We start from the raw sequence: 21266 nt of genomic DNA, 5'->3' as shown, positions 1-21266 counted from the left end.
TGTCAATTAGCCTATTAGAAGTTTCTAAAGCCATGACATTTTCTGGAATTTTTCAAGCTGTTTAAATGCACAGTCAACTTAGTGTATGTAAACTTCTGACCCACTGCAATTGTGATACAGTGAATTATAAGTGACATAATCTGTCTGTAAACAATTGTTGGAAAAAAATTACTTGTGTCATGCACAAAGTAGATGTCCTAACCGACTTGCCAAAACTATAATTTGTTAACAAGAAATTTGTGGAGTGGTTGAAAAACTAGTTTTAATGACTCCAACCTAAGTGTATGTAAACTTCCGACTTCAACTGCATGTTCCTAGGCCGTCATTGAAAATAAGAATTTGTTCATAACTGATTTGCCTATTTAAATAAAGGTCAAATTAAAATAAATGTATAGGGTCCTTTTGGGATTGGCCCATGTGTTGCAAAAAGCCAATCGGGTAGTGACTGTAGTACATGGCTCTCCATCCCTGTTCCTGGAGAGCTACCTACCTGCAGGTTTTCACTCCAACCCTAATCTAGCACACCTGATTCTAATAATTAGCTAGTTGATAAGTTACAACTGGGGTTTGAGTGAAAACCTACAGGAGGGTAGCTCTCCAGGAACAGGGTAGGAGATCCCTGCTGTAATATAATTTCATACCTCTAGGTGTCAGAATAGACTTGGAATCCTGATAACTAAACATTTGGTAACACTGCTACTGTAGGCACCAACACACGATGCCATATAAGTGAATTTAATACCTAATGATAAAGTGCATTTTAATATTTGCTATTAGCTGTCATAACTCATAAGTAGTTATAACATCGTTATAATAAATCACTATGATGTGTTAGTGAATGTAATTTTCTTGTTGCCAGCAGATCTTTGCGTGAAGATGCTTGTTTCCAGGTAGAACCTATTTGTGTTTCATGTAGAACCCTTTCTACAGAGGATTCTACATGGAACCCAAAAGGGTTCTCCTATGGGGACAGCCAAATAACCCTTTTTTCTAAGAGTGTACTGTATATTTCCACCAGAGGGCCTGGTGTATACCAAACTGTATTACAAAGTCAACGTATAGACCTATGGGCCGTTTTGATAAGCCTCATGGTGGGTCTAAATGAAAAATACATTAATTTGGGAAAATATGTTACTATGAGAGTAGGCTTACTTAAAAGTCTGCTTTCGTTTTAGGCCACTGCACTGTTAAAGAAGAGACATCTAGACAGCGCACACAGATATAGGCTACTCCTCTGTGGTATGTCCCCATGTCAGCCAGAAAAACAGGTTTCCCCCCACACTCCCCTCCCCTGAGTCGGTGGACCAAAACTGAGATGTATTAAGACAAGTAGGCCAACTGTCTGAGACATAAGATATTGTCTTACCTGCATAACTTCATGACTTGTCGGATTCCCTTGTTTCATGTGCAGTTGGCCTATATGTGCAGCTCCCACACCTTTATGCATCAGTCAGAAGTCGTCGTTTGAGACTGGCCGCTGCATGCTTTAAAGACACCGAAAATAGGATATATGTTTTATTAAATGGCAATTAAATGCCGTTAAATTCAATTGTGTTATGTCATCCGTTTCATAACATATCAACGAATAGAAAGTTATAATTGTGCATTAACCAAATCTATATGCAGATTATAATGATTTATAAATAATGATTTGCGTAATGGTTTCTGATCATGCCGGGATGGGGAGAGGCGAGGCGCGCTCGCGCACCAAGTCTATGGCGCGCACAGAGAGAGAGAGAGAGAGAGAGAGAGAGAGAGAGAGAGAGAGAATAAAACTGATGCAATTAATTGTTTTAGACACTAGGGAGTTGTTTCAATTCATTGTAAAAAACTGTAAAAATTGACCAATTTCATCAATGTAATTGAACTGTCATATAAGCCTATACAATATTAGAGGCACAATATGGCACAATATTTGATTATGAGGTCAAAAAGCTTCAAACAGTCATGAACATTCTCAAATTGTATACAACACTTCATTAATTGGATTTCAATAAGAAAACTCCTGAATACAATGTTGGTTAAACAAAAAAGATTAGGCTAGAAAATATTGTATGTGCTATAGGTAGTACATAAAAGCTTTCCCTGTATGGAGATGCGCTCGGTAAACGGTATCGACGTCTCACCCATCGATCAATGTCTTAACTGCTAAAACATGTTACACTATCACACGTCTCACTATCACACATTTATACAAAAGTGTTGTACATACCGAATTGTTTTAACCATTTCAGAATAGACAATGTGTGCACATCCCGCACCCATTTTCAAGAGCTGGCTGTTTCACGCAAAGTGCGCAATAGTCTCTTCCAAGATCTTCAGCCAAACGCCTGTACCTGAGAATCTGTGAAAATTACAGTCAGTCACAGTCACATCTATCTTTCCCTCTCTCATAAGAGCTTACCAAAATCATCTAAATGTAAGCACTGGCGGTTAAGACAGGGGAGAGGGAATCCAAAAATATTCCACCGCATAGTGTGCGCTCCTCTCTCTATCTCTCTATCTCCCCCCCCCTCTCTCTACCCCCCCCCCTCTCTATCCCCCCCCCCCCCCCTCTCTACCCCCCCCCCCCCCCCCCCGGTCTCTCTTTGTCTCTACGTATAAAACTGCAGATATTAAATGCGTGGCGGTGAATCCTGCTCTCTTTTTGGACCTCTCCTCAACATCACAGTGAAAAGAGAGCTGTGGGAAAACTGAAGAAAAAAAATCTTAACTGCAGCTGTTGGGGCTGATCGGGCGTGGGGCTGATCGGGCGTGAAGGACAAGTCGAGCCATTACCAGGTAAAGAAACGCTGTGCTGTTGTAAGAGAGGAATGGGTTTCTCGAACAACAAGACAGGGGTCAGGACTGCAAGGTGTGCCCAATGTTACTCATGGGGCTTAGCCAAATGCGTGCGTAAATGTACCCATACAGTGCGTCTCCATCATACATGGGCATGAATAAAAACAAATAATTATTATATTATTCTACCTACCCAACTGCAATAGTTATTAATTACAGTTGGAGTAATACAAATGTAGAAGTAAATTAAAGTCAGTATCAAAATTTGCTATATGTTCTTTTTTTTTCTCAAACATTGGAAATTACAATACAGACGGTTGGCAGAAACATAATTTAAGATATTCCAATAAAACACATCTAATATTTATTTAGGCTTGGTTAATTGGACATCATGTATTTGAAAATGACGCAGTGTCTGTATGACGGTCCATCCTCTACGGATTGTGGTCTGACCAAGGACGCAATAATCTAGCCTACTAGAGTTTGCAGACAAGGGATGCTAGGGGATTTTTTAAATATATTGCTTGAGTTTGGTCGGTTCTGAAACCAAATGAGGCATAAACAGACCCAGTGTGAAGGGCTGCGCACACCTCTGTCTATTTCAGTCATTTTATGACATGATAAATGTATCATCCCTTTTGGCTTTAGATTGTCATTTGTTTTACATGCCAATGTTGCATCTCATTCAAATATTATACAGATTTTTACCTTTGACCTTGACAATATCAGACATATAAAAGTGTAGCTCTTGTATACAAGCATCTCTAAAACGTGTCTGTAAATAGTGGCATAGTGACATTCCTGGCCAGTGATTACACTTGCTGCCTGACTACAGCACTTTATTGATTTAATTATGATATTCTATGTATTTCTTTTTACTGACTGTCAATCATTAAAGGGGCAATCAGCAGTAGAAACCATAACAAAAAACACCCCACTGCGATAACGTTTGTAACGAAAAAATAAATAATCACAAACAGTGCTATGGATGATTGCCCCTTTAAGATTTAATAGCGATGTGGCCCATAAATGTGTGTTTTGCTCTGTAACAAGGTTCTCAATATTATTTGTAAATGTCCAAGTGTGTTACTCTGTGGGGAAAACTGACACCCTGCGCCCCAATAAGGATTTGAATGTTAAACTGTTATTATAGGGCATTCAATCACTTTATTTGAGATTACTGTGCAGCTTTTCCCTCCTGATTTTGAGCATGATTCCTGAAGACCGGCACACCTATGCCAAGCATTGACACATAGTTTAACTTTCCTATTGATTCTCCCTCCAGAGCATGGCAAGTCCTCTGGAGAAGGTGGTGGCCCAGAAGAAAGAGGCCATCGAGGCTGTGATGGAGAGTTTTGAGCGAGGGGCTGAGGTGTTGGCCAGCGCAGTAGGCGAGCTATTCCCTCTCTGTGTGGCAGCCGCCCCTGTCCTACGACTAGCCCTGGACAACGTGCAGAGCAAAGAGGTCTTCTATGTCAAAGAGCAGTTCCTGGCCGTGAGGAACAAGCTGGACGTACTGTCCACCCAGCTGGAAGACATTGATTGTGAGATTAAGAAGGGCCGGCTGGATTCCCAGTACTTCTCGGTGGAGGAGAACATCAAGAACCAGTTCCGGAAATACATGGACATTCTGGAGGCCAAGCCACAGTTTCAGGAGGTCAAGAAGAGACTGTTTCTGGAGCACTTCTCCAAGACCGGAGGGGAGAAGAACCTGTATGTGCTGTATGATGCTCTGATGGGCACCAACAGCTTTGGGGAGTCCATCTTGGAGGTGGTGGAGAGGTAAAGTGTTCTTAACCATGCTAAATGGACCTTTATGCACCTGGGGAGCATGGTGTTTGTTGAGTGTTTTAGTTCGAGAACACTTGTGTTATCAATTTGAACTGCTAACTTGTGATTATGGGAAATAGGATGATTACTTTTATTGTTATTCATAACAACTGAGTGGTTGGTTCTTCATCTGTCTCAGGTATGAGGCAGGAAACAGGCGCCTACTGGAGGACTTCTGTGTGAGGATGAAGGAGCTCTTCTGCCTGGGCCTGATTGCCCTGCTGGGCCACTGTGCCCTCACCAAGGGCCCCGATGAGGAGCAGGAAACCATCCACGTCTGGAGCAGAAAAATCGAGGAAGTGGAATTAAAGATGAAGGCATGCATCGAGGCCTGCGTAGCAGCCTTCCCTAAACAGGCCCACCTTGACGCCCAGCGTCTTCTCCAGGAAAAAGAGGAACGCAATCTTCAGGACACGGCTCAGGTAGTACAGGAATTTCTCACCAGGAAGTACGACTGGGTGAGCTGGTCGGTCCGAGTGGTCAACCACTCTGGCAGCAGCTATCATAACTGGCGTGCCGGGGACCACTTCCAACACATGGCCGGTCAGAACTGTTTTGAGGTGCTGCAGGTGAACGATACCAACCTGGTGGTTTCCTACAGCACCAGTCCCCAACGAGTGCCCCGCGACTGCATCCGGCAACTGATGGAGGGGCCGGGGAAGAAGGGTGATGCCCAGGCCGTGGTGGAGGTCCTGGAGAAGCAGCTGACGGGGTTTGTGGTGCATGCTGTCAGTCACCATAAGGAGTGTGAGGCCACCTGGAGCTTCCCTGAGGACTGCCACTACTGGGAGAAGCACAAGAAAGTGGCGCTGTGCATACACTCAGAGTGATGCGGATAGAGGTGCAACAAGTCAGACAAATAGGGATCATTATGTAATCAACCTGAAGGGTTATTCTAAATTCTGAATTGACCGACTCAAAGAGGATGTGTGGGGATTTATAGTAAATGGTGATGAGGTTTTGTGACTACGCCATGCAGTTTGTCCTAGCCATTACATAATACTATGCACTGTGTATAGCAAGTAGCTTTGGTGGCAATTAGATTCACTGTATAGAAATCTGAATGTATTGCTAATTGGAGGCAGTGTTACAATAGTCCAGTGTTCGCAGAGTACTTAATGAACTGTATATGCATTTTATTATAAGTGACTAACCCCTACCATAACTTATGACCACATTTTACTCAATACTCTCTCGTAGTTAAATAGCTTAACTCAATGCATCTTACCCTACTGCCAAATAGGAATAACCTTGCTGCCCACAATTCCACAGAGATTATTTTGCTGAGATTGCAACTCGTGAGCTGTGCTCTCATTTAGTCTCTCTACGACACAGGCTGGCCTACATTACAATGAAAGAGAGCATGGAAGCTATTTTGCCATCCGTGAAAACAACTTGACAGTGTTCTCTACTGTGCCTTGTCTTCACAATACACTCAAACCCTTGCTTCTGATCCCATAGCAGGCATGTTGCAGTAGCAGAACTTTAAGGGTATTACCTCCTGAGCTGTGCCTGTTTGTGAACACATTATTTATGCCAGTTGGTACAGCATGGATGTGAAGTGATGTTTAATTGACTAATCTTTCTAATTCCTACTAATTCAGTCATAATAAAAACAATATCCGAATTCTAAATTTGTCATTATGCTTTGTGACAATAAACGGCAACACATCAGCTGTTATTGGATGTATATATGTGTGTCTTGCCTGTCTTGTGTAAACATGTTGACGTCTATTGCCATTAAAGCAAGCTAGTGCAGCCGCACTCACTGGGGCCCCTACTAATTGAATTGATATTTGCACATAAGTCAGCGTTTCCTGTCCACAGCTTTGGTTTGATAGTCTATGAATAACCTTTGGCTGCGCTAATATCCTGAAGACGAGCTCCAAAGTGCTTGGATCAGCATGATGGAATCACACATTATCGGTGTTGGAGGTGGAGAGCGGTGGAAACGGCCATCGTTTCTTGGCCGGTGGAGTAGCTATACGGTTCTGCCAGGGCTTTAGCCTCAGTGCTACACTATCGGAAATCAAGCCTGTCAACATTGATTGAGCGCAGTCTGTAACATACAGTGCAGTAGGAAATAGACCTTTTTAATCATCCTCTTGTCTTCCATGCATCCTCTCAATGTGTCTAAGGGATGTGTGAGGAAAACAGGGGTTAGGAGATTTCTTGTTGTTTACTAGGGTAACATAATAGGGTAACATTGCTCCTCTCTGAAGGTTGAGTTTCATAGTCAAGGGTATGAGTTCCATAAGAAGGGTCTCATTGATCATACATTTACCACCATTGAAAAACAGGTGGTGTTGAAAAGAGATAGAATGCTACAGACCGATGGGTGTGTCAAATATTCACCATTAAAGAGCACTTCTCTTCAAACACACCATAAAACCTGTCCTGCAGACCACTGGTGAAATGCATCATCACAACAGGATAAACAATGCCACAAAGTTGAATTTGCCAACTTTGCCAACTTTTTCCCAGGAGAACGGGACATTGGGGTTAACAGGGCATCCCTGGACTTCATTTTGCTCTTCATGCAGCCTAGCATAGTATGCTATAGTATAGTATATAAGTATGGAAATAATTGCAACGTCTCAATTCATAGGCTGAGGGGGTTTATGTTTTAATTTTTTTAAATACAGGATTGGGGCCATGTTGTCTGTTTATCACTGTAGGTGGTGGTTAGTTCAGCTCTTATTACATAAACCATACAGCATAAGCCCATGGAATGTCTTGTATTCATTAGTGGTTCTGTGGGCTTTTCCTGGGTAACGTCTATTGATCCATGGAGCTCTATTCCAGCATAAAGAGCTTTCCCTGTGATAGCACGTCAATTCCAACTGCCAATATGGAATGATCAAAGATTCTGCTTGCTAGTCTGCTCTATTGAGGGAGTCTGCTTTGTGGGGAAGGAGCCAAGGCTACCTTGTTCATCTGGATAAAAATATTATCTGGGTTTCTCCATCATGAATGAGAAAGGTTGTATGGTGACATGGAGTAGGTGCTACTCTGAAGACAGAGGGCGCTATCAACAAACAGATCAACAGGCTTCTCGTCTTCTCCAAGACTCCCTCAGAATGACAGATTTTGCATGTTGATTCTCCACAATCTGCAGCTGTCTCAAAGCAGTTAGGGATTAACATTTGAGGGTTTTTTACCACATATTGTGCATGACCGTGTTTGATTTTTTCATACCAGATTATTTGCAATACGTGGTAAAATGTTAAACCTTTCAAAACTAGAACATAATCCTAATCTGAAGACATTTTCCAAAACATCTTGATTTTTACTTTCACTTTCATAAAGTATTCAATGATTCCCATGATTCAACAGGAGCACATGTAGCTAAGCAGTGGCACTGTTGAATGTCAGAGTATTGATCCCTGTCTTCCATCTCCAAATCTCCCCTAGATACGGACGAAATAGAATAGAAGCGACGGCTGACATTTCCATTGGAATCTATGCCTATATACTTCCACTCTGTGACAATCAGCATTGAGGAGACAGGACACCAAATCAATCATGTTGTTTGCACAGAATGGCTGAGCCCCCTAATGTTAGGAGACATTAATGAACAATCAGCAACAGGTTTGTTGGATTTAATATTTTAACATGCTTAGGCATTCTAATAAACCCTATCTAGTAGATCCAAAGGCCTGTTAAAAGACATGTTCTTCTCCTACTAGCCACGTTTACCCGTCTTCAGGAAGAAATCGCAGCTAATATCAATATTTCATAAACAAATGAGTGATTTGATGGAGGGCAGCATCAGAGTGGCCCTGGAGGGTCTGGATCAATGGCAGGATGGCTCTGCCTGGCTGTCTCTGCCAATCCCAGCCCAGGATAATGTTATTACCCATCAGTCCGAGTGGACCATCGACCAGCCCGCTGCTCTTTAAGTGGGCTAATCTGATAAAAAGCATTAAAACATTTGTTCAGTGACACACAGCAGCAGGTCCAGCCCAGCACTCAGGATCGACTCTCTAAAAGGTCTCTCTCCTGGCTGGAGGATCTGCGGTTGGGGCTGTAGTCAGCTACACACTTCTCTAGGAGTAGTGGTATATGGGACTCTATGAAATAGTGTATGGAATGTCTACAGAACACATCTTTATGGTGAAATACCATAGAGAAAGTGTGTCCAGTGAATACAAAACATGTGTTTTTGCCATGTGCACTGCCTCAAACAGTTCCCTCATGTTGGGCAACCCTTCCGGTCTCCCCCCATGCCCTCAGTGCTCTCCCCTCAAGGCCCCATTAAGTTTGTGCAGTATACTGTAGACTAGACTTCCCCCAGCAAAATTTCTCTCCTCATAACGGTTTATACATCACGTCAGCAGCCAAGAATCTCAGCAAATTTGTTTGTCATGGCTGTCTCTCTTGCTCTCTTTCTCTCTCTCTCCCTTTCTCTCTCTAGGAGATAAGAGCCAGAACTTCTTGTTTGCTCTCCTCCCCCACACTTACCCTCCTCCCCAAACTACACACAGAGTAGTTCCTCTTTTATACTGTCCAGCACATTAACCCATTTTGTTAGAGGACTCATCCACTGTAGCCTTGTATGAGCTGGGAGTTAGGGGCTACGGAGTGTGTGTGGGGAGGGGGCTAAGAGGCCTTCCCCCTGGGGAGGATAAGGAGTGTGAGCGAAAGCGTGAGAAAGAGGAAATGGAGGAAGGGAAATCAGGAAACCACACAGCAGCGATCTATGATTGTCAACGCACAGGAAGTAATTGTTTGGAATCTACATAGAATCCCCATCTAAACAATATACGTCATAACTGGCTGTGTGGATTTTTAATTAGACATTAGTCTTTCAGGGAAAATGTCACATGTACAGAAGAGAACCAGCTTCAACCTCAGTCTGGGTGGTTCCCTGTAGCAGGACTATAAATAGTCCCCCAGGCTTGCTGTTATTTGTCTGTCCACAAAACTATTAGTGAATTAAAGTTGTAATCTGTATATTCATCTAAACAATTCAGTGTGCTCTCTCTGTTCTCTTTTTTTCTCTTTAGCTCTCTCTCTCTCTCTCTCTCTCTCACCCCCACACGCACTCACCTCTCACTCTCTTACATGCACATATACTGTACAACCAGTAACTCCAGAACTTCAGCATGGATAAAATACAATACATATTCTTCAAATTGTTTGAATTTCTTACCTTGTCCTTCGAGACTGACACCATAGCAAGTTCCATGTGTGCAACTTAAATGGTGTAAAATTGTCTGTAAGACAAAATAACATTCTGGATTACAACACTGTTGCAAGTATAACAGTATCTAACTATTTAGCAGACTTTGGTGGACACTCATGGTTACCCTATGTGGTCTCTCTACTAAGCACAGTGGCACTCCTCTCTCCCTATGAATGGTATTAGTTGTTTGGCTGGCAGAGTGGGCCTGTGTGTGGTAGGCTGGGGTCCACAGCAGGGGGCCATGGCCAATGATACTGGAACAATGAGGCATGTGAAAGAATCACGTGACTGTCTAGCTGTCTACCTACACCACTCAAATACTGATGAGGCCAGATTCTAAAGAGAGCTTCACTGCCTCACTGAGTTGTGTGCAATCAAGCAAATAGACCTCAATCAAGCAAATAGACCTCAGAATATGATTTGAGACACAATAGACAGCAGCCGTGTAAAGTACTTCAGTAAAAATGATTTAAAGTACTACTTTTTTTTGGATTATCTGTACTTTACTATTTACATTTTTTGACTACTTTTACTTCACTACATTCCTAAAGACAATTATGCACTTTTCACTCCATACATTATCCCTGACACCCAAAAGTACTAGTTACAATTTCAATGCTTAGCAGCAAAGGAAAAAGGTTCAAATTTACACACTTATCAAGAGAACGTCCCTGGTCATCCCTACTACCTCTGATCTGTTGGACTCACTAAAATAACATAAATAAATGCTTAATAAATAAATGCTCATAAATGCTTCCTTTGTAAATTATGTCTGAGTGTTGGGGTGTGCCCATGGCTGTCAAAAAAAGTAATACAAAAGGAAATTGTGCCATCTGGTTTGCTAAATATAAGGAATTTGATGTGTAGCATTTACTTTACCTCTCTAATTTTACTCCAGTATGACAATTGAGTACTTTTTCCACCAGTGTACTTACTGTAAGTACATTTAAAATCTGATACCTTTAGACTTTTACTCAAGTAGAATTTTACTGGGTTACTTTCACTTTTACTTGAGTCATTTTATATTAAGTTATCTTTACTTTTACTCAAGTATGACAATTGCATCCAGACAGTATAATCTGGTTACAATCAAACAGATTATTGGAATGTAGCTGCTGTCCACATTTTCTAACAGTGCTCCTACCTGCGTGCATCAGAGACATTTTAATGTATGAGCCGCTCTGCTGACACTTATAGTAAAAGGAAATCCTGAAATTAGGGGGTAAACAAGATTCTCGACAGTCAGAGTAATTACATTTTCAATTTGCTTAAAGTCTGAAGGTGATTCGCTTGGCTTGTAGGGGCAAGGATGATGTCTGGGGTGAATTTGTCTGCAATCAATAAGCTGACCTATCCCAGCCTCTGAACCTTTATCTGTTTCCTCTGATCTAACCTGAGTTTGTATCGATCCGTGGGACTGACTCATGGCTTGGGCCTGTCTCTGTGATGGAGACACAAACAAGCATCCCTCACCAGTAGAGTAGCTGTGGCTTCTCACTGGGCTCTGACATCAATTCAACATCTTTTCCACATTGGTTCAGCGTAAATTCATTGAAATGGCTTGGAAACAACGTTGATTCAACCAGTGAGGCCCAGTGGGTTATGACTCAGATTGGTCAAAGTTCTGTTAGAGCGCAGCATTTATGGATGATTAGCCTATTGTACTTAACAACACATGACAAAGAGGGAAAGGGAGAGTGAGAAATTGTGTTTGTTAGTGGCGTTAATCATTATCAAATAGTTAATTGCCATAGCAGCATTTGTTTGGATGTTAAATGACGAGAAGGAGTCAATGATGCGAGTAACCAGTCTTGTTCAGCACATTGTAATACATCCGGGTACATCAAGCACACTGGTAAAAACACTTGTGTTGCAGCAACGAACATTTACCAACAGATGGCATTAACGTGCCAACTTACACCCATAACATCTTCCCGTTTATAAAATAGGACAGGAGATGTCAATACACTAACAAAGAAAACCTAGTAATAATATCCAACATGAACAGTTTAGTTTTTTTCAGGTATAAAATAAACAACACATTTTGATAGTCTGTTCACTTTTCCCATTTATAAAAAAAAAAAAATCTGTCAGGAATCTATAGGAGGAAACCTACAGATTAAGTATTTTAGGTGGCTGGGACAGCCACATTTTCTGCAAAGACTGCGGGATCACGCACAGGCATGTCATCTGACTGTCTGAGGGGAGTATTGATGGGCGAGGGAGCGGGAGTCCTGTGATCCCCTGGCTCCTCACGACCCCTATGACCATCAGGGTTCTGAGTAGGTGCTGGCTCAGCAACCCAAAGGTCAACCCTGTTATGACGGTACAGTAATCCATTCACTACGACCAAAAATTTGGTTAAACTGATGTAAGTTTGCCTGCATTAAAGTCCCTGACCACTAGGAGCGCCGCTTCTGGGTGAGCATTTTCTTCTTCGCTTATGGCCTTATAGAGTTGGTTGAGAGCGGTCTTCGTGCCAGCTTCGCTTTGCGGTGGTAAATAGACGGCTACGAAAAATACAGATGAGAACTTTCTTGGTAGATAGTGTGGTCGACAGCTGATCATAAGGTACTCTACCTCAGGCGAGCAATACCTCAAGACTTCTTTGATATTAGACATCGCGCACCAGCTGTTATTGACAAAAAGACACACACCCCCACCCCTCGTCTTACCAGATGTAGCATCTCTGTTCTGCCGTTGCATGGAAAATCCCGCCAGCTCTATATTGTCCGTTTCTTCGTTCAGCCACGTCTCGGTGAAACAGAAGATGTTACAGTTTTTAATGTCCCATTGGTAGGATAATCTTAATAGTAGGTAATCCATTTTATTTTCCAACGATCGCACGTTAGCAAGAAGAATGGAAGGCATTGGGAGTTTGTTCGCTTGCCTCCGGATTCTCAGAAGTATCCCCGATCTGCATCCCCTTTTCCGGCGTCTTTTCTTCACGCAAAAGGAGTGGATCTGGACCTGTTCCATTGAAAGCAGGATATCCTTCTCGTCGGACTTATTAAAGGGAAAAGTTTCTTCCAGTCCCCGGTGAGTAATCGCTTTTCTGATGTCCAGAAGTTATTTTCTGTTGAAAGAGACCGTACCAGCAACATTATGTACACAACAAGTAACAAAATAAGTTACACAAAACGCAAAGAAAATAACAAAATTTCACAATTGGTTGGGAGAATGTAAAACGTCAGCCATGTTCTTTGGTGCCATCATGTCAGAGTAAAAACAAATCCAGGAGGTCGAAGGAATTGACCGTAAAGCTCTGAGACAGGATTGTGTCGAGGCTCAGATCTGAAGAAGGGTACCAAAAAATGTCTGCAGCATTGAAGGTCCCCAAGAACACAGTGGCCTCCATCATTCTTAAATGAAAGAAGTTTGGAACCACCAAGACTCTTCCTAGCTGGCTGCCCGGGCCAAACTGAACAATCTGGGGAGAAGGGCCTTGGTCAGGGAGGTGACCAAGAACCTGATGGTCACTCTGACAGAGCTCCAGAGCTCCTCTGTGGAAATGGGAGAACCTTCCAGAAGGACAACCAGCTCTGCAGCACTCCACCAATCAGGCCTTTATGGTAGAGTGGCCAGACAGAAACTACTCCTCAGGAAAAGGCATATGACTGGGGGTGAAGGTTCACCTTCCAACAGGACAACGACCCTAAGCACACAGCCAAGACAATGCAGGAGTGGCTTCGGGACACGTGTCTGAATGTCCTCGAGTGGCCCAGCTAGAGCACGGACTTGAACCCGATCGAACATCTCTGGAGAGACCTGAAAATAGCTGTGCAGCAACGCTGACAGAGCTTGAGAGGATCTGCAGAGAAGAATGGGAGAAACTCCCCAACTAGAGGTGTGCCAAGCATGTAGCGTCATACCCAAGAAGACTTGAGGCTGTAATTGCTGCCAAAGGTGCTTCAACAAAGTACTGAGTAAAGGGTCTGAATACTTATGTAAATGTGATATTTCAGTTTTTTTTACACATATAATATATATATATATTTTTTTAATAAATTGGCAAAAATTCAAAATAGTTGTTTTTGCTATGTCATTATGGGGTAGTGTGTGTAAATTGATGAGAAAAAAATATTGAATAGATTTTAGAATAAGGCTGTAATCTAACAAAATGTGGAAAAAGTCAAGGGGTCTGAATACTTTCCAAAGGCATACAAGTATCATCAAAAAGAAAAAAAAGTTAAGTGTGCCAGTATGATTGCAGATTCACTATGCACCCAATTTCGACCACGCAAATGGAACTTTATTCCCTTTTTATGCACTTTTTTTCTTTATACTTATTCTGACTATGAACAAGAATGAGATTAGCACGCTTTTCACCTGCTATTTCGTTCACGGTGGAGATCTAAGAAATTGTTATTTAACCTTTATTTTATCATGGAGTCATACTGAAAGGTCTATTTTACAGATGAGCCCTGAATTATGAATTATAAATTAAGGTGTGGCGGAGGTGTGTCTACTCAAGGCAGGTCCTACAGGCCCTAGTTTTGTCGCACCTTGACTATTGTTCAGTTGTGTGGTCAGGTGCCACAAAATTGTCTCAAAACAATTGGCTCAGAACAGGGTAGCACAGCGTGCCCTTGGGTGTACACAGAGAGCTAATATTAATAATATGCATGTCAATCTCTCCTGGCTGAAAGTGGAGGAGAGATTGACTTCATCACTACTTTTATTTATGAGAGGTATTGACATGTTGAATGCACCGAGCTGTCTGTCTAAACTACTGGTACACAGCTCTAACACCCATGCATACCCCACAAGACATGCCACAAGAGGTCTCCTCACAGTCCCCAAGTCCAGAACAGACTATGGGAGGCACACACTACTACATGACTACATTCCACATTAAGTAACTGACACAAGCAGTAAAATTAGATTTAAAAAACAGATAAAAAAAAAACTTTATGGAACAGCGGGGACTGTGAAGCAACACAAACATTGGCACAGACACATGCATACACACACACACACACATGATAACATACGCACTATAAATACACATGGATTTAGTACTGTAGATATGTGGTAGTGGTGGAGTAGGGGCCTGAGGGCATAAAATTGTCCCTTTTCTAAATTAGCCATGGATGGAGATAGGGATTTGGACTTGTGGTTTTACTTAATTCTCCATACTGGCCAATAATTAGAATGGTGAATCTGATCCAACCATTAATTCATACATTGTTGTGCCCCTGGCCTGAGAAGCATTTTAGCCAGGTTGCCTAGGACAACAAAAAATACAAGCGTGTACTGGCTTCCCCACGCAGGGCCACTGCATATGGCAGTAAAGTTCATGAAATGCTGTGCTATTATGCAGAATTGAAATTGTACAGCCTTTTAACTTGCAGGGATGGCCACTCTCAAATGTCTTAATCATAGGTTACTGCGACTTTCTCCGTTTCCTATTTCTATCATGTTAAATATTAGCCACTATCAGTATCGACCATCAGTAGGCCTAATAACAACACATATTCAACTGCCAAATTACTGTTAGTTCCCTTTAGTTGGTATAGCCTACATAGCCTTTATATGACTCGTACATGCTTTCCTAACCCAAAAACAATTTCATTACATTGTTTTGTTTACCTTCATTTGCTTCCCCTGTAAACGCTGTCACGGCCATGTGGTTGTTGCTGCGGATCATTAGTAACAGTTGTTAATATTCAGAAAAAGACATGTAGGCTAATTAAATTGTTATGGAGCGGAGCGTAGATCAAACCATAACAGTTTGATCTCGATGCATTCCGCAATATTTAAGATACACCTATTTAAAGGGATGGTTTAAAATAAGGTACTGGAAACCCTGTTTAATGGAAACTCCATGAGAAAATCTGTTGGCCAGCAAGTGGGAGGGTTTTCAGCGGTTGAATTACATTTTTTCAGAGCACTCAAGGGAACCATGCCTGCAAAGTCCGTTACGCAACTTCACAAGGTAAGTCTGAATACAAACTATTGAGTGCTGTAACGATCGTCTAATGGAGGAGACCAAGGTGCAGCGTGGTAAGTGTTCATATTTTAATAGAATAAATAACCTGAACACTGAACAAAATAACAAAGAGCAAGAACGAAAAAACGAAACAGTTCTGTAAGGTGAAGACACACAAAACAGAAAACAACTACCCACACCACACAGGTGGAAAAAGGCTACCTAAGTATGGTTCTCAATCAGAGACAACGATAGACAGCTGCCTCTGATTGAGAACCACACCCGGCCAAACACATAGAACTAGACAACATAGAATGCCCACCCCAACTCACGCCCTGACCAAACCAAAATAGAGACATAAAAAAGGAACTAAGGTCAGGGCGTGACAAGTGCATTGGAAAGGTGTGCACAAGAAAGGTGTAATTTCCTAAATCGGAAAACGGTTCCTATGCACATTAAGTAATGAGAGAAACAATGTTAATTCCACCCATTTACTAACATTAAAGTTGCTGAACAGGAATATTAAGCTGTTATGGCTCTTAGCTGAATAAAACCAGACAAAACATCAACTGAAAATACACTGACCTGTCTGACACACCTTGTTCACCTGATTGTCATTATCTTAATGACTTTACCACTGTTTCCTTAAAAATGAAGCATAAAACCTCCTGGTAAATGGGTAATGGATGAAGGATTTTCACACACTGGATAGTGAACTGTAATGTTTGATAGGATAGGGGACATCTCAAATTACGTAATGTGGAATATTTGGGAAATAGGATTCAGGAAGTAGCCCAATGGGCACACACTGCTTTAATAAATGTTGAGCCAATGTGGAATAGATGTTGAATTGATGATTTTACAGCTGAGTTTTCCTTCCTCACACTGACGCCTCCTGGCCAGTGTGTTTCCCAGCGTCAGTCATTACCACCCATCACACCACATACCGTTGAGTCCCTTTCCAATGGTAAGGAGTTAGCGTAGTGTGACATCTGACAGCGGGACGATACAAGAAGATCCAAAAAACACTGAGGGGTACCAGACGGGCTTACCAATTCCTCCTCAATACAAATTCACTATGGAGATCGCCTCATCCTCTACACTCTTTAAAAAAATGGTTCCAAAAAGGGGTTTCGGCTGTCCCCATAGGAGAACCCATTTTGAACGTAAACTAAACCAGTACTGGCGGATGTCAACATCCACGTCCCAATACACAGGACCAACGATTCGGGAGGACAGATTGATAGGCTGGAGTGCACTCACAGGACCCTCACCAACATGAAACCACAGGGTGCAGGAAAGCAGGTCCTCTGGCATCCTGGTCCCCAGGCGGTGATTCTCATCCTTGACCAGGAGATGGTGGGGTTATGAAGTTGGAGCCACGGGAGGCAGAGGATGACTTTATGTACAGGAGTGGTGGTGATGCGGAAGGGAAGGCTTTCCTGGTGCATGGGTCCAACAGTGAGGGTGAGTGGTGCTGTGATGTGTGTAATCGCGCAGGATTCCAAAGGTAGCATATCCAGGGCATGGACAGGAAAAGGAGAGGAGAGCGGGTAGGAAGGTAAGTTCAGGGAGGAGGCGAGGGCCTGGTCGATGAAGTTCCCAGCGGAACCGGAGTCCACTAGAGCTGTAGAAACGACACTTGACTGACAGCCAGTGAAAAGGGTTTGGTGGAAAATGATGATAATGAAATACTCACACATACACTGGGAGATGGAAGGTCAGGGGACCACTCCTCTGCTCTTAGTGGACCCCGGGTTGGGATGCACTGGACACCACTGAAGCTGGTGCCCCTCCTGGCTGCAATAGGGACAGAGTTCCAGCTGTCTCCAGTTATACCTCTATTCTGCGGAGAGGTGTGTGGCTCCTACCGCCATGGGTTCAGGCTCCGCCTCAGGACAGCCAAAGGAGGGAGGCGAGTAGCGATGTGGACACTGGCGCTCACGAAGAAGGTTATCCAGATGGAGGGCTCCTGTCTGATAGGCAAAATAGAGGGAGCACTGGAGTAGGAACCATGGCATTTTGGAAGGGACAGTCGGACATCGCTGACCTGGGCGGACGGCTGGTTAGGCTGAGGGACTGGCTCACTGTGACAACCCATGTTAGGAGGCCCTCTGTCACAGGTATGGAGAACCTCGCTGGTGTTGTCGAGGTGGTGGAGAACGCGGAGGACCTCCTGGTCGTGGTGTAGGTGGAGTAGATGACCCTGTTCCTTGACCGTCTGGAAGATGGTGTTTTCTTCTGCTGCTTCCTATTTTTCCAGAATTCTGTAACGCATACGCAGAGAGTCAGGAAGCAGGTGCAGAAAATGAGTTTAATAATAAGAAACATGAAGATTAACAAAACAGGAGTAGCGTACTGAACGTAAACAAAACCAAAACTGTCTGAAGACTGAGGCTACTGATGGCTAAATAAAGGGCAAGTAATTAAGGTAATGATTAAGTCCAGGTGTGCATAACGAATGAGAGCAGGTGTGCGTAGGGCTGTGGCGGTCATGACATTTTGTCAGCCGGTAATTGTCAAGCAAATAACTGCTGGTCTCACGGTAATTGACTGTTAATTAACATAAACACGTTTAGCATCTCCTGGCCTTTAAAACACCTATGTTTTAAAAAGTCTAATAAATCCATGTAACATAACCTACACCATCCCAATAAATCCATTATTTAGGTCTAAAGAAACATGATATGAAGAAAATGTTATCTATTTTAGAAGAACAGAATAGCATATTCTGAGTTGTCCTTATGTTAGGCCCTGATCTGGCTATTACATATTACTGTGGACAACACTAGTTAATTTAGTAGACAAGATTTGCTTAGAATTCCATGGCATTATTTTATATTATTGTATAGTATGAAGAATACAATTGAACATAGCTGAATAAAATAGATAGGAATTCTTTTCTCCAAATGATTTGAGGGTGTGCTCACATGCGGCTATTCTGTGTTGAGCGGTTAACAGAGAAACAGCTAATCCTATATGCTTAATTTAGAGTTATTTATGTAACTTTAGTTGTGATACAAATGTTGGACTATATGTTTAGATGTTTTAATACTTTCTAAGTTGCATGAAAGGCATGAGCTTTGCTTTGTTTTTTGCGCAGGCTGTACACACTTCATCAGTCTCATTCACAATTGACAAGCACTTGATAATGCCTCGGATTTCCCGGCTGCATCCTTTGTGTGGCCGTAATGTCCTCTAAATAAATTTGCAGCCAGTGGCCTTTTCCCTTCTCCAGGCTGCATGCCGAAGCACCTCTCACTCACATGGCTCTCAGTCACGGGATCGGGTTTTTCTCACAGGCTACAAGTGAAGACAGACACATCCGGGATGCAACTGCGCGCGTCCTTATCAAATTCCGTGGCGCATATTGAAGATATTGGAAGAACTGTCCACATTTACTTTTCGTCAGCCAACAAGACGAGTAGGCCTAATGAACAGCAAAAGCACTAGCCTATGTCAATCTACTATCCCCCATAGTACAAAAGTTTACCTATTCTATTCTGTGGGAGAAATAAATATTCCAAACAGTCTGGGACAGTTGTGGGATGCGATAGACACCAAATTAATACAACCACAGAATCAAAAAATGTGTTTTAAGCAATGAGCCTGACTCAACAGATGAGAATGTTATAGCTTAAAATGTTGATAAACTATTAGACTTTTTCTTCACATTACAAGCGGAGCAATGGCACACGGCAGTAGGCTATTAGCGTGAATGTTCCAGGAAAACACAATTCTCAAAAGTGACCACAAATGCGATTATGTATATACAAGATGGCGTAGGAGTAGGACGTATGTGTTTGTCCTTGTCTTATCCCGTGTCTTATCCCATTTAAATAGCCGGTCTTCTTTGTATATATATTAATCTCACTTTCTATCTACGAACTAAATATACTTTCCTGCAACCCGCCTCACCCAATGTGGTATGGATCTGCTATTTTTATTCCTTATAACTGGAACTTCCATCAGGAGATAACATCAGAAGCCTCCTCCCTAAGTTTGTTTTATTCACTGCTTTAGCACACTCCGCCAACCCTGATGTCCTAGACATGTCTGAATCCTGGCTTAGGAAGGCCACCAAAAATCCTGAAATTTCCATCCCCAAATACAACATTTTCCACCAAGATAGAACTGCCAAAGCGGGTGGAGTTGCAATCTACTGCAGAGATAGCCTGCAGAGTTCGGTCATGCTATCCAGGTCTATGCCCAAACAGTTCGAGCTTCTACTTTTAAAAATCCACCTTTCCAGAAATAAGTCTCTCACTGTTGCCGCTTGTTATAGACCCCCTTCACCCCCCAGCTGTGCCCTGGACCCCATATGTGAATTAATTACCCCCCCCCCCCCCCATTTATCTTCAGAGTTTGTACTGTTAAGTGACCTAAACTGGGATATGCTTAACCCCCCGGCCATCCTACAATCTAAACTAGATTCCCTCAATCTCACACAAATTATCAAGGAACCTACCAGGTACAACCCTAAATCACTAATCACGGGCACCCTCATAGAGATCATCCTGACCAAGCTGCCCTCTAAATACACCTCTGCTGTCTTCAACCAGGATCTCAGTGATCATTGCCTCATTGCCTGCGTGCGTAATGGGTCCGCGGTCAAACGACCACTCCTCATCACTGTCAAACGCGCCCTAAAACACTTCAGCGAGCAGGCCTTTCTAATCGACCTGGCCCGGGTATCCTGGAAGGATATTGACCTGATTCCGTCAGTAGACGATGCCTGGTTATTCTTTAAAAGTGCTATCCTCACCATCTGTCACACCCTGACCTTAGTGTTCCTTTTTTATGTCTCTATTTTGGTTTGGTCAGGGCGTGAGTTGGGGTGGGCATTCTATGTTTTGTGTTCTATGTTTTCTATTTCTGTGTGTTTGGCCGGGTGTGGTTCTCAATCAGAGGCAGCTGTCTATCGTTGTCTCTGATTGAGAACCATACTTACGTAGCCTTTTCCCACCTGTGTTTGTGGGTAGTTGTTTTCTGTGTTTGTGTCTGTATCTTTGTTATTTTCTTTAGTGTTCTGTTTTAATAAATTAACATGAACACTTACCACACTGCGCCTTGGTCTGATGATTCCTCATCTTCAGACGACGAACGTTACACCATCTTAATAAGCATGCCGCGTAAAAAAAAAAGTAAACTAAGAACAGATATAGCTCTTGGTTCACTCCAGATTTGACTACCCTTGACCAGCACAAAAACATCCTGTGGCGTACTGCATTAGCATCGAATAGCCCCCGCAATATGCAACTTTTAAGGGAAGTTAGGAACCAATATACACAGGCAGTTAGGAAAGCAAAGGCTAGCTTTTTCAAACAGAGAATTGCATCCTGTAGCACAAACTCCAAAAAGTTCTGGGACACTGTAAAATCTATGGAGAATAAGAACACCTCCTCCCAGCTGCCCACTGCACTGAGGCTAGGAAACACTGTCACCACTGATAAATCTACAATAATCGATAATTTCAGTAAGCATTTTTCTACGGCTGGCCATGCTTTCCACCTGGCTACCCCTACCCCGGTCATC

At 42.6% G+C, this 21266-nt stretch overlaps 1 protein-coding gene and 1 long non-coding RNA gene across 4 annotated transcripts in view; one reads left to right on the top strand and one right to left on the bottom strand.

The window, feature by feature from the left end:
- LOC139573735 (uncharacterized) overlaps positions 1–9954 on the bottom strand; it is a 28930-nt gene extending 18976 nt beyond the window's left edge. For 2 of the 3 annotated variants that reach the window (XR_011674646.1, XR_011674648.1), the window contains exons 1-2: positions 2213–2480; positions 1367–1484 (exon numbers count right to left, since the gene is read on the bottom strand). This is a non-coding gene — a long non-coding RNA (uncharacterized lncRNA). Of the gene's footprint in view, positions 1–1366; positions 1485–2212; positions 2481–9766 lie in introns of those variants that run through there. The other variant, XR_011674647.1, reaches the window with a different exon arrangement.
- Positions 2609–6303, top strand: LOC139573732 (protein rapunzel-like). Its single transcript, XM_071397524.1, has 3 exons — positions 2609–2781; positions 4067–4563; positions 4751–6303. The coding sequence occupies exons 2-3, from the start codon at positions 4070–4072 to the stop codon at positions 5439–5441; spliced, it is 1185 nt and encodes a 394-aa protein (XP_071253625.1). The 5' UTR covers positions 2609–2781; positions 4067–4069; the 3' UTR covers positions 5442–6303.
- Positions 9955–21266: the final 11312 nt, after the last annotated feature.

Source organism: Salvelinus alpinus, chromosome 4 (assembly GCF_045679555.1).
Source record: "Salvelinus alpinus chromosome 4, SLU_Salpinus.1, whole genome shotgun sequence".
NCBI lineage: Eukaryota > Metazoa > Chordata > Actinopteri > Salmoniformes > Salmonidae > Salvelinus > Salvelinus alpinus.
This window is presented reverse-complemented; position numbering and strand designations above follow the sequence as displayed.